The 12728-nt window shown below is 48.9% G+C and overlaps 1 protein-coding gene across 1 annotated transcript in view; it reads right to left on the reverse strand.

Annotated features, from left to right (window-relative positions):
- The window catches only part of PIK3C2G (phosphatidylinositol-4-phosphate 3-kinase catalytic subunit type 2 gamma), a 218116-nt gene that overhangs the window by 109043 nt on the left and 96345 nt on the right, over positions 1-12728 (reverse strand). The window contains exon 16 of the mRNA XM_075599209.1: positions 925-1055. Coding sequence (XP_075455324.1) covers positions 925-1055 — 131 coding nt within the window. The remainder of the gene's footprint in view (positions 1-924; positions 1056-12728) is intronic.

A 12728-nucleotide genomic window follows, 5' to 3' on the forward strand; every position in this document is an offset into this window, starting at 1 on the left:
ATGCCAATGTTTCTTATATAATAAAGATCACTTAATAAAAGTTAACTCCTTCATATAAAAACATAATTATGGTCTTTATGAAAACATGCATGTGGTTAATGGACAATAATTTATTAGTAATAGGTCAGCAATCGTACACCCAATTACAAAGAAACTATATTACGAAAGCAAAGACGGTATATTTAAGTGTTTAGAGATGATAAAATGAAATATTGCAGAATAGGACATTTCAGAAGAAATATGATGAGGAATATAGGACACAGCTGGACAGGTGGGATGAGGGAAGGTTTAGGCAGCAGCAGGTAAAGGTGCCAGTGCTGAGGGAGGAGGCGAAGGTGTGAAAGAGAACAGGGACGAGAGAGGGGTATGAAAAATCTCATGAGTAGAGACAAAAGTCAATGGAACAGATTACTTGCAGCTAAAATAATGTGATTAAATACAATACAAAGCAGCATTACGGAAACCAAGATGTAGAAGATGTAATATTTTTGCATGCTGCATTTCTGAAAATAAGCATAAGGAAAATGTATCCTTGCTGCACATAGGGGCGCCTGCACCACACGCCAGCACGGGTTATCTCACCCGTTAGGGTGCGGACGCCCAGTGTGTCTTGTTTTCAAATACACAATATAGTAATGAACATGGCAAAGCCGCTCTGAGATAAAGACTATTTACCTTTGGATGGAGAGATGGAGGAAAATCGCTGTTGAAAGGACTAAGAAAATCCCTAGATCCATCATATATATTGACTTTTTACTGTGCAAGACTTGGTGTGCTACACAGACTGTTAAATAAACATCACCAAAGCTTCATATATTTGTCCATCATTTGGCTCTACTTTCCCCATGCAGAAACAAGAGAATCATTCTGTGTATATGCTAACTGGCACGCACACCTTTTCTTAAAGTAACATACAGCACTTACAGGAGAACGGAATTCCTGTGTGCTAACATTTCTAGGTGGTTCCTGGAATCTTCAGCTGGAGCTTCATTGTAATACGATTCTTGATCAGGTTGCGGTTCAATAAATGTTTGATTTCTTTCTAGGAAATCAACCTTAAAAAAACACAACATGCACAAAATTGAAATAAATGTTTTTTCAACAGACATACAGTTATAATGACACACTTTGTAGTACCTATGCAGGTGAAGACCCGTGCAAATTCTCAAAATAGTTTTACAAAGTGTTTCCGTTGTAGACAGGCCTACAGTAAATCCCCTCCCATACAGTAAATCCCCTCCCATACAGTAAATCCCCTCCCATACAGTAAATCCCCTCCCATACAGTAAATCCCCTCCCATACAGTAAATCCCCTCCCATACAGTAAGTCCCCTCCCATACAGTAAATCCCCTCCCATACAGTAAATCCCCTCCCATAGAGTAAGTCCCCTCCCATAGAGTAAATCCCCTCCCATACAGTAAATCCCCTCCCATACAGTAAATCCCCTCCCATACAGTAAATCCCATCCCATACAGTAAATCCCCTTCCATACAGTAAATCCCCTCCCATACAGTAAGTCCCCTCCCATACAGTAAATCCCCTCCCATACAGTAAATCCCCTCCCATACAGTAAATCCCCTCCCATACAGTAAGTCCCCTCCCATACAGTAAATCCCCTCCCATACAGCAAATCCCCTCCCATACAGTAAATCCCCTCCCATACAGTAAGTCCCCTCCCATACAGTAAATCCCCTCCCATACAGTAAACCCCCTCCCATACAGTAAGTCCCCTCCCATACAGTAAGTCCCCTCCCATACAGTAAATCCCCTCCCATACAGTAAACCCCCTCCCATAAAGTAAATCCCCTCCCATACAGTAAATCCCCTCCCATACAGTAAATCCCCTCCCATACCGTACAGTAAGTCCCCTCCCATACAGTAAGTTCCCTCCCATACAGTAAGTCCCCTCCCATACAGTAAGTCCCCTCCCATACAGTAAATCCCCTCCCATACCGTACAGTAAGTCCCCTCCCATACAGTAAGTCCCCTCCCATACAGTAAGTCCCCTCCCATACAGTAAATCCCCTCCCAAACAGTAAATCCCCTCCCATACAGTAAACCCCCTCCCATACAGTAAGTCCCCTCCCATACAGTAAATCTCCTCCCATACAGTAAATCCCCTCCCATACAGTAAATCCCCTCCCATACAGTAAATCCCCTCCCATACAGTAAATCCCCTCCCATACAGTAAATCCCCTCCCATACCGTACAGTAAGTCCCCTCCCATACGTACAGTAAGTCCCCTCCCATACAGTAAGTCCCCTCCCATACAGTAAGTCCCCTCCCATACAGTAAGTCCCCTCCCATACAGTAAATCCCTCCCATACAGTAAATCCCCTCCCATACCGTACAGTAAGTCCCCTCCCATATGTACAGTAAGTCCCCTCCCATACAGTAAATCCCCTCCCATACAGTAAGTCCCCTCCCATACAGTAAAACCCCTCCCATACAGTAAATCCCCTCCCATACAGTAAGTCCCCTCCCATACAGTAAGTCCCCTCCCATACAGTAAATCCCCTCCCATACAGTAAGTCCCCTCCCATACAGTAAATCCCCTCCCATACAGTAAGTCCCCTCCCATACAGTAAGTCCCCTCCCATACAGTACAGTAAATCCCCTCCCATACAGTAAATCCCCTCCCATACAGTAAATCCCCTCCCATACAGTAAGTCCCCTCCCATACAGTAAGTCCCCTCCCATACAGTACAGTAAATCCCCTCCCATACAGTAAATCCCCTCCCATACAGTAAATCCCCTCCCATACAGTAAGTCCCCTCCCATACAGTAAATCCCCTCCCATACAGTAAGTCCCCTCCCATACAGTAAATCCCCTCCCATACAGTAAGTCTCCTCCCATGCAGTAAGTCCCCTCCCATACAGTAAATCCCCTCCCATACAGTAAGTCCCCTCCCATACAGTAAATCCCCTCCCATACAGTAAGTCTCCTCCCATACAGTAAGTCCCCTCCCATACAGTAAATCTCCTCCCATACAGTAAATCCCCTCCCATACAGTAAATCCCCTCCCATACAGTAAGTCCCCTCCCATAGAGTAAATCCCCTCCCATATAGTAAGTCTCCTCCCATACAGTAAATCCCCTCCCATACAGTAAATCCCCTCCCATACAGTAAATCCCCTCCCATACAGTAAGTCCCCTCCCATACAGTAAATCCCCTCCCTACAGTAAATCCCCTCCCATACAGTAAATCCCCTCCCATACAGTAAGTCCCCTCCCATACAGTAAATCCCCTGCCATACAGTAAATTCCCTCCCATACAGTAAGTCCCCACCCATACAGTAAGTCCCCTCCTATACAGTAAATCCCCCATACAGTAAATCCCCTCCCATACAGTAAACCCCCTCCCATACAGTAAGTCCCCTCCCATACAGTAAATCCCCTCCCATACAGTAAATCCCCTCCCATACAGTAAGTCCCCTCCCATACAGTAAACGCCCTCCCATACAGTAAGTCCCCTCCCATACAGTAAACCCCCTCCCATACAGTAAGTCCCCTCCCATACAGTAAACCTCCTCCCTACAGTAAATCCCCTCCCATACAGTAAACCTTCTCAGCACACTAAACCACCTCCCATACAGTAAATCCCCTCCCATACAGTAAGTCCCCTCCCATACAGTAAAACCCCTCCCATACAATAAGTCCCCTCCCATACAGTAAATCCCCTCCCATACAGTAAATCCCCTCCCATACAGTAAAACCCCTCCCATACAATAAGTCCCCTCCCATACAGTAAATCCCCTGCCATACAGTAAATCCCCTCCCATACAGTAAATCCCCTCCCATACAGTAAGTCCCCTCCCATACAGTAAGTCTCCTCCCATACAGTAAATCTCCTCCCATACAGTAAATCTCCTTCCATACAGTAAGTCCCTTCCCATATAGTAAATCCCCCCATACAGTAAATCCCCCCATACAGTAAGTCCCCTCCAATACAGTAAATCCCCTCCCATACAGTAAGTCCCCTCCCATACAGTAAGTCTCCTCCCATACAGTAAATCTCCTCCCATACAGTAAATCTCCTTCCATACAGTAAGTCCCCTCCCATACAGTAAGTCCCCTCCCATACAGTAAGTCTCCTCCCATACAGTAAATCTCCTCCCATACAGTAAATCTCATCCCATACAGTAAACCCCCTCCCATACAGTAAATCCCCTCCCATACAGTAAACCCCCTCCCATACAGTAAACCCCCTCCCATACAGTAAGTCCCCTCCCATACAGTAAGTCCCCTCCCATACAGTAAACCCCCTCCATACAGTAAACCCCCTCCCATACAGTAAGTCCCCTCCCATACAGTAAACCCCCTCCCTACAGTAAACCCCCTCCCATACAGTAAATCCCCTCCCATACAGTAAATCCCCTCCCATACAGTAAATCCCCTCCCATACAGTAAATCCCCTCCCATACAGTAAATCCCCTCCCATACAGTAAGTCCCCTCTCATACAGTAAGTCCCCTCCCATACAGTAAATCCCCTCCCATACAGTAAGTCCCCTCCCATACAGTAAATCCCCTCCCATACAGTAAGTCCCCTCCCTTACAGTAAGTCCCCTCCCATACAGTAAATCCCTCCCATACAGTAAATCCCCCCCATACAGTAAATCCCCTCCCATACAGTAAGTCCCCTCCCTTACAGTAAGTCCCCTCCCATACAGTAAATCCCCCCCATACAGTAAATCCCCCCATACAGTAACCCCCCTCCCATACAGTAAATCCCCTCCCATACATTAAATTCCCTCCCATACAGTTAATCCCCTCCCATACAGTAAGTCACCTCCCATACAGTAAGTCCCCTCCCATACAGTAAATCCCCTCCCATACAGTATATCCCCTCCCATACAGTAAATCCCCTCCCATACAGTAAATCCCCTCCCATACAGTAAGTCCCCTCCCATACAGTAAATCCCCTCCCATACAGTAAGTCCCCTCCCATACAGTAAATCCCCTCCCATACAGTAAATCCCCTCCCATACAGTAAGACCCCTCCCATACAGTAAATCTCCTCCCATACAGTAAGTCCCCTCCCATACAGTAAATCTCCTCCCATACAGTAAGTCCCCACCCATACAGTAAATCTCCTCCCATACAGTAAGTCCCCTCCCATACAGTAAATCCCCTCCCATACAGTAAATCCCCTCCCATACAGTAAATCCCCTCCCATACAGTAAATCCCCTCCCATACAGTAAGTCCCCTCCCATACAGTAAATCCCCTCCCATACAGTAAATCCCCTCCCATACAGTAAGTCCCCTCCCATACAGTAAATCCCCTCTCATACAGTAAGTCCCCTCCCATACAGTAAATCTCCTCCAATACAGTAAGTCCCCTCTCATACAGTAAGTCCCCTCCCATACAGTAAATCTCCTCCCATACAGTAAGTCCCCTCCCATACAGTAAATCTCCTCCCATACAGTAAATCCCCTCCCATACAATAAGTCCCCTCCCATACAGTAAATCCCCTCCCATACAGTAAATCCCCTCCCATACAGTAAATCCCCTCCCATACAGTAAGTCCCCTCCCATACAGTAAATCCCCTCCCATACAGTAAATCCCCTCCCATACAGTAAATCCCCTCCCATACAGTAAATCCCCTCCCATACAGTAAATCACCCCCATACAGTAAATCCCCCCCATACAGTAACCTCCCTCCCATACAGTAAATCCCCTCCCATACAGTAAATCCCCTCCCATACAGTAAATCCCCTCCCATACAGTAAATCCCCTCCCATACAGTAAGTCCCCTCCCATACAGTAAGTCCCCTCCCATACAGTAAATCCCCTCCCATACAGTAAATCCCCTCCCATACAGTATGTCCCCTCCCATACAGTAAATCCCCTCCCATACAGTAAATCCCCTTCCATACAGTAAGTCCCCTCCCATACAGTAAATCCCCTCCCATACAGTAAATCCCCTTCCATACAGTAACCCCCCTGCCATACAGTAAATCCCCTCCCATACAGTAAATCCCCTCCCATACAGTAAATCCCCTCTCATACAGTAAGTCCCCTCCCATACAGTAAGTCCCCTCTCATACAGTAAGTCCCCTCCCATACAGTAAATCTCCTCCCATACAGTAAGTCCCCTCTCATACAGTAAGTCCCCTCCCATACAGTAAATCTCCTCCCATACAGTAAGTCCCCTCCCATACAGTAAGTCCCCTCCCATACAGTAAATCTCCTCCCATACAGTAAGTCCCCTCTCATACAGTAAGTCCCCTCCCATACAGTAAATTTCCTCCCATACAGTAAGTCCCCTCCCATACAGTAAATCCCCTTCCATACAGTAAGTCCACTCCCATACAGTAAATCTCCTCCCATACAGTAAGTCCCCTCCCATACAGCACAGTAAGTCCCCTCTCATACAGTAAGTCCCCTCCCATACAGTAAATCTCCTCCCATACAGTAAGTCCCCTCTCATACAGTAAGTCCCCTCCCATACAGTAAATCTCCTCCCATACAATAAGTCCCCTCCCATAGAGTAAATCCCCTCCCATACAGTAAGTCCCCTCCCATACAGTAAATCTCCTCCCATACAGTAAGTCCCCTCCCATACAGTAAATCCCCTCCCATACAGTAAGTCCCCTCCCATACAGTAAATCCCCTCCCATACAGTAAGTCCCCTCCCATACAGTAAATCCCCTTCCATACAGTAAATCCCCTCTCATACAGTAAGTCCCCTCCCATACAGTAAATCTCCTCCCATACAGTAAGTCCCCTCTCATACAGTAAGTCCCCTCCCATACAGTAAATCTCCTCCCATACAGTAAGTCCCCTCCCATACAGTAAATCTCCTCCCATACAGTAAATCCCCTCCCATACAGTAAGTCCCCTCCCATACAGTAAATCTCCTCCCATACAGTAAGTCCCCTCTCATACAGTAAGTCCCCTCCCATACAGTAAATCTCCTCCCATACAGTAAGTCCCCTCCCATACAGTAAATCCCCTCCCATACAGTAAGTCCCCTCCCATACAGTAAATCTCCTCCCATACAGTAAGTCCCCTCTCATACAGTAAGTCCCCTCCCATACAGTAAATCTCCTCCCATACAGTAAGTCCCCTCCCATACAGTAAATCCCCTTCCATACAGTAAGTCCACTCCCATACAGTAAATCTCCTCCCATACAGTAAGTCCCCTCTCATACAGTAAGTCCCCTCCCATACAGTAAATTTCCTCCCATACAGTAAGTCCCCTCCCATACAGTAAATCCCCTTCCATACAGTAAGTCCACTCCCATACAGTAAATCTCCTCCCATACAATAAGTCCCCTCCCATACAGCACAGTAAGTCCCCTCTCATACAGTAAGTCCCCTCCCATACAGTAAATCTCCTCCCATACAGTAAGTCCCCTCTCATACAGTAAGTCCCCTCCCATACAGTAAATCTCCTCCCATACAATAAGTCCCCTCCCATACAGTAAATCCCCTCCCATACAGTAAGTCCCCTCCCATACAGTAAATCTCCTCCCATACAGTAAATCCCCTCCCATACAGTAAATCTCCTCCCATACAGTAAGTCCCCTCCCATACAGTAAATCTCCTCCCATACAGTAAGTCCCCTCCCATACAGTAAATCCCCTTCCATACAGTAAATCCCCCATACAGTAAATCCCCTCCCATACAGTAAGTCCCCTCCCATACAGTAAATCCCCTCCCATACAGTAAATCCCCTCCCATACAGTAAGTCCCCTCCCATACAGTAAATCCCCTCTCATACAGTAAGTCCCCTCCCATACAGTAAATCTCCTCCCATACAGTAAGTCCCCTCTCATACAGTAAGTCCCCTCCCATACAGTAAATCTCCTCCCATACAGTAAGTCCCCTCCCATACAGTAAATCTCCTCCCATACAGTAAATCCCCTCCCATACAGTAAGTCCCCTCCCATACAGTAAATCCCCTCCCATACAGTAAGTCCCCTCCCATACAGTAAATCCCCTCCCATACAGTAAATCCCCTCCCATACAGTAAATCCCCTCCCATACAGTAAATCCCCTCCCATACAGTAAATCCCCCCCATACAGTAAATCCCCCCCATAAAGTAACCTCCCTCCCATACAGTAAATCCCCTCCCTTACAGTAAATCCCCTCCCATACAGTAAGTCTCCTCCCATACAGTAAATCCCCTCCCATACAGTAAATCCCCTCCCATACAGTAAGTCCACTCCCATACAGTAAGTCCCCTCCCATACAGTAAGTCCCCTCCCATACAGTAAATACCCTCCCATACAGTAAATCCCCTCCCATACAGTAAGTCCCCTCCCATACAGTAAATCCCCCCCCATACAGTAAATCCCCCCATACAGTAAGTCCCCTCCCATACAGTAAGTCCCCTCCCATACAGTAAATTCCCTCCCATACAGTAAATCCCCTTCCACACAGTAAGTCCACTCCCATACAGTAAATCTCCTCCCATACAGTAAGTCCCCTCCCATACAGCACAGTAAGTCCCCTCTCATACAGTAAGTCCCCTCCCATACAGTAAATCTCCTCCCATACAGTAAATCCCCTCCCATACAGTAAGTCCCCTCCCATACAGTAAATCTCCTCCCATACAGTAAGTCCCCTCCCATACAGTAAATCTCCTCCCATACAGTAAGTCCCCTCCCATACAGTAAATCTCCTCCCATACAGTAAGTCCCCTCCCATACAGTAAATCCCCTCCCATACAGTAAATCCCCCATACAGTAAATCCCCTCCCATACAGTAAGTCCCCTCCCATACAGTAAATCCCCTCCCATACAGTAAATCCCCTCCCATACAGTAAGTCCCCTCCCATACAGTAAATCCCCTCATACAGTAAGTCCCCTCCCATACAGTAAATCTCCTCCCATACAGTAAGTCCCCTCTCATACAGTAAGTCCCCTCCCATACAGTAAATCTCCTCCCATACAGTAAGTCCCCTCCCATACAGTAAATCTCCTCCCATACAGTAAATCCCCTCCCATACAGTAAGTCCCCTCCCATACAGTAAATCCCCTCCCATTCAGTAAATCCCCTCCCATACAGTAAGTCCCCTCCCATACAGTAAATCCCCTCCCATACAGTAAATCCCCTCCCATACAGTTAGTCCCCTCCCATACAGTAAGTCCCCTCCCATACAGTAAATCCCCTCCCATACAGTAAATCCCCTCCCATACAGTAAGTCCCCTCCCATACAGTAAATCCCCTCCCATACAGTAAATCCCCTTCCATACAGTAAGTCCCCTCCCATACAGTAAATCCCCTCCCATACAGTAAATCCCCTTCCATACAGTAACCCCCCTCCCATACAGTAAATCCCCTCCCATACAGTAAATCCCCTCCCATACAGTAATTCCCCTCTCATACAGTAAGTCCCCTCCCATACAGTAAGTCCCCTCTCATACAGTAAGTCCCCTCCCATACAGTAAATCTCCTCCCATACAGTAAGTCCCCTCTCATACAGTAAGTCCCCTCCCATACAGTAAATCTCCTCCCATACAGTAAGTCCCCTCCCATACAGTAAATCCCCTCCCATACAGTAAGTCCCCTCCCATACAGTAAATCTCCTCCCATACAGTAAGTCCCCTCCCATACAGCACAGTAAGTCCCCTCCCATACAGTAAGTCCCCTCCCATATAGTAAGTCCCCTCCCATACAGTAAATCCCCCCCATACAGTAAATCCCCCCATACAGTAAGTCCCCTCCCATACAGTAAGTCCCCTCCCATACAGTAAATCCCCTCCCATACAGTAAATCCCCTCCCATACAGTAAACCCCCTCCCTACAGTAAGTCCCCTCCCATACAGTAAATCCCCTCCCATACAGTAAATCCCCTCCCATACAGTAATTCCCCTCTCATACAGTAAGTCCCCTCCCATACAGTAAGTCCCCTCTCATACAGTAAGTCCCCTCCCATACAGTAAATCTCCTCCCATACAGTAAGTCCCCTCTCATACAGTAAGTCCCCTCCCATACAGTAAATCTCCTCCCATACAGTAAGTCCCCTCCCATACAGTAAATCCCCTCCCATACAGTAAGTCCCCTCCCATACAGTAAATCTCCTCCCATACAGTAAGTCCCCTCCCATACAGCACAGTAAGTCCCCTCCCATACAGTAAGTCCCCTCCCATATAGTAAGTCCCCTCCCATACAGTAAATCCCCCCCATACAGTAAATCCCCCCATACAGTAAGTCCCCTCCCATACAGTAAGTCCCCTCCCATACAGTAAATCCCCTCCCATACAGTAAATCCCCTCCCATACAGTAAACCCCCTCCCTACAGTAAGTCCCCTCCCATACAGTAAGTCCCCTCCCTACAGTAAAACCCCTCCCATACAGTAAATCCCCTCCCATACAGTAAGTCCCCTCCCATACAGTAAGTCCCCTCCCTACAGTAAAACCCCTCCCATACAGTAAATCCCCTCCCATACAGTAAATCCCCTCCCATACAGTAAATCCCCCCATACAGTAAGTCCCCTCCCATACAGTAAGTCCCCTCCCATACAGTAAATCCCCTCCCATACAGTAAATCCCCTCCCATACAGTAAATCCCCTCCCATACAGTAAATCCCCCCCATACAGTAAATCCCCTCCCATACAGTAAATCCCCTCCCATACAGTAAATCCCCTTCCATACAGTAAATCCCCTTCCATACAGTAAATCCCCTCCCATACAGTAAGTCCCCTCCCATACAGTAAGTCCCCTCCCATACAGTAAATTCCCTCCTACAGTAAAACCCTCCCATACAGTAAATCCCCTCCCATACAGTAAGTCCCCTCTCATACAGTAAGTCCCCTCCCATACAGTAAATCCCCTCCCATACAGTAAATCCCCTCCCATACAGTAAATCCCCTCCCATACAGTAAATCCCCCCATACAGTAAATCCCCTCCCATACAGTAAATCCCCTCCCATACAGTAAATCCCCTTCCATACAGTAAATCCCCTTCCATACAGTAAATCCCCTCCCATACAGTAAGTCCCCTCCCATACAGTAAGTCCCCTCCCATACAGTAAATTCCCTCCTACAGTAAAACCCTCCCATACAGTAAATCCCCTCCCAATGTGTATACGGTATGTGTGTATATTGCTTTATATGGGAATATACAATATCGGCAAAGACTTGAGTGAGGGAAATACAAATGCCCAGAGTTTCTCCTTGCTGCGTATGCAGGTTATTGTTTATTTGGAGAGTATTGAATCTGTGCCCTTTCAGTTTAGCATTTACCAAACTAAGTATGTATATCAAGCGGCACCCCCTAGCCATAGGCGGGGGGGCTTCATGACCGGGGGGGTCCGGCCTTCCCCTCGCTGGCCCGCCCCCACACCTCCCTCCCCAGCACAGGGGAGGAGTTCATGGAAGGCCTACTTAAGGCCAGGCTGGCGGGCAGCACATCCTCTTTGGCTGCCCGCCAGACGATTTGGACATCTCCCTTCACCGCACGTGAGTACAGTACGGCTTCTGCCTCTAGGGTTGGGGGCTACCTGCTCCTGAATCGGAGCGTCGTGGGGTTAGCCTCCATCTTACCCCCTGATCCCCGCGGCGGATGGCCGGCGGGGAGGGGCGGTCTCGGGGCAGAAGGGTACTGGTTGGTGCGGGGAGGGAGGGTCCGGTTGGCGCATGCGGCCCGCGCGAACGTGAGGAGCTCCGCCGCGTGTGGTCCATGCGGGCGGCAAAAGAGGGGGCCAGGCGGCCGCTCGCGGCCCGCTCGGGAGGGCAGAGGCGCGGCCTCCTGCTTTTCTCTTGTTGGTGTTGCGCGGCTGGCGGGCAGGTTTCCCCGCTTTGCGGGCGGCGGATGCGCGGTAGGCGGTGTGCAGACCCCTTCCCCCAACCCTCACTGGCGGCGCGGGGGTCTGGCGGCCTCCTGCGGTCCCACGTGGTGTGGTCACTCGGGGGCTGAGGCACGGCCCGGAGGGCGCGGGCACGGCCTCAGTCAGTTCCCCTCCCGGTCCCCGCGGCGTTTCCCGTCGGCTGCTCGCGGCCCGTTCGGGGGCAGGGGCGCAGTCTCACGTGGTGCGGGCCTTAAGTCTCCCGGTGGGCAATGTAGCGCGGGCAGAAGACCCTCCTACCCCTCCCCTTTTCGTTTAGTGGTCTCGGGGCATCCCGTCGGCTGCTCGCGGCCCGTTCGGGGGCAGGGGCGGAGTCTCACGTGGTGCGGGCCTTAAGTCTCCCGGTGGGCAATGTAGCGCGGGCAGAAGACCCTCCTACCCCTCCCCTTTTCGTTTAGTGGTCTCGGGGCAAGGGGGTTTGCGGTGGACCGGTCAGCCTGGCGGCTGCTCCCGCGGCCCCCCCCCCCCCCTCCCACACCTGTGGGGTCGTTAAAATGTATGTGTGAGGAGGGGGCCGGCCGGGATAAATGTATAATAAATAAATAAATAACGTGGTATGGATATGTGTGTGGTATGGGTATATATGTATATATGTGTGGTATGGGTATATATGTATATGTGCGTGGTATGGGTATATATGTATATATGTGTGGTATGGGTATATATGTATATGTGCGTGGTATGGGTATATATGTATATGTGCGTGGGTATATATATGTGGATGTACGTACAGGTATTTATGGGTGTTATGTGCAGGTATGTGGGTGTGTATGTACATGTGTATATGGGTATGCATGTATACGTAGGTGGAGATATACGCATGTATAGGCTAGTGCAGCAGCTCTTAGTGGTTGCGGCCCTAGGCCGGGGGTAAGCGCGTAGGGGTGGGCGGCCAAGGTTGGCGCTTCACGGTCTGCCCCCGC

The sequence above is a fragment of the Ascaphus truei genome, chromosome 5 (genome assembly GCF_040206685.1).
Source record: "Ascaphus truei isolate aAscTru1 chromosome 5, aAscTru1.hap1, whole genome shotgun sequence".
In the NCBI taxonomy this organism is placed as follows: domain Eukaryota; kingdom Metazoa; phylum Chordata; class Amphibia; order Anura; family Ascaphidae; genus Ascaphus; species Ascaphus truei.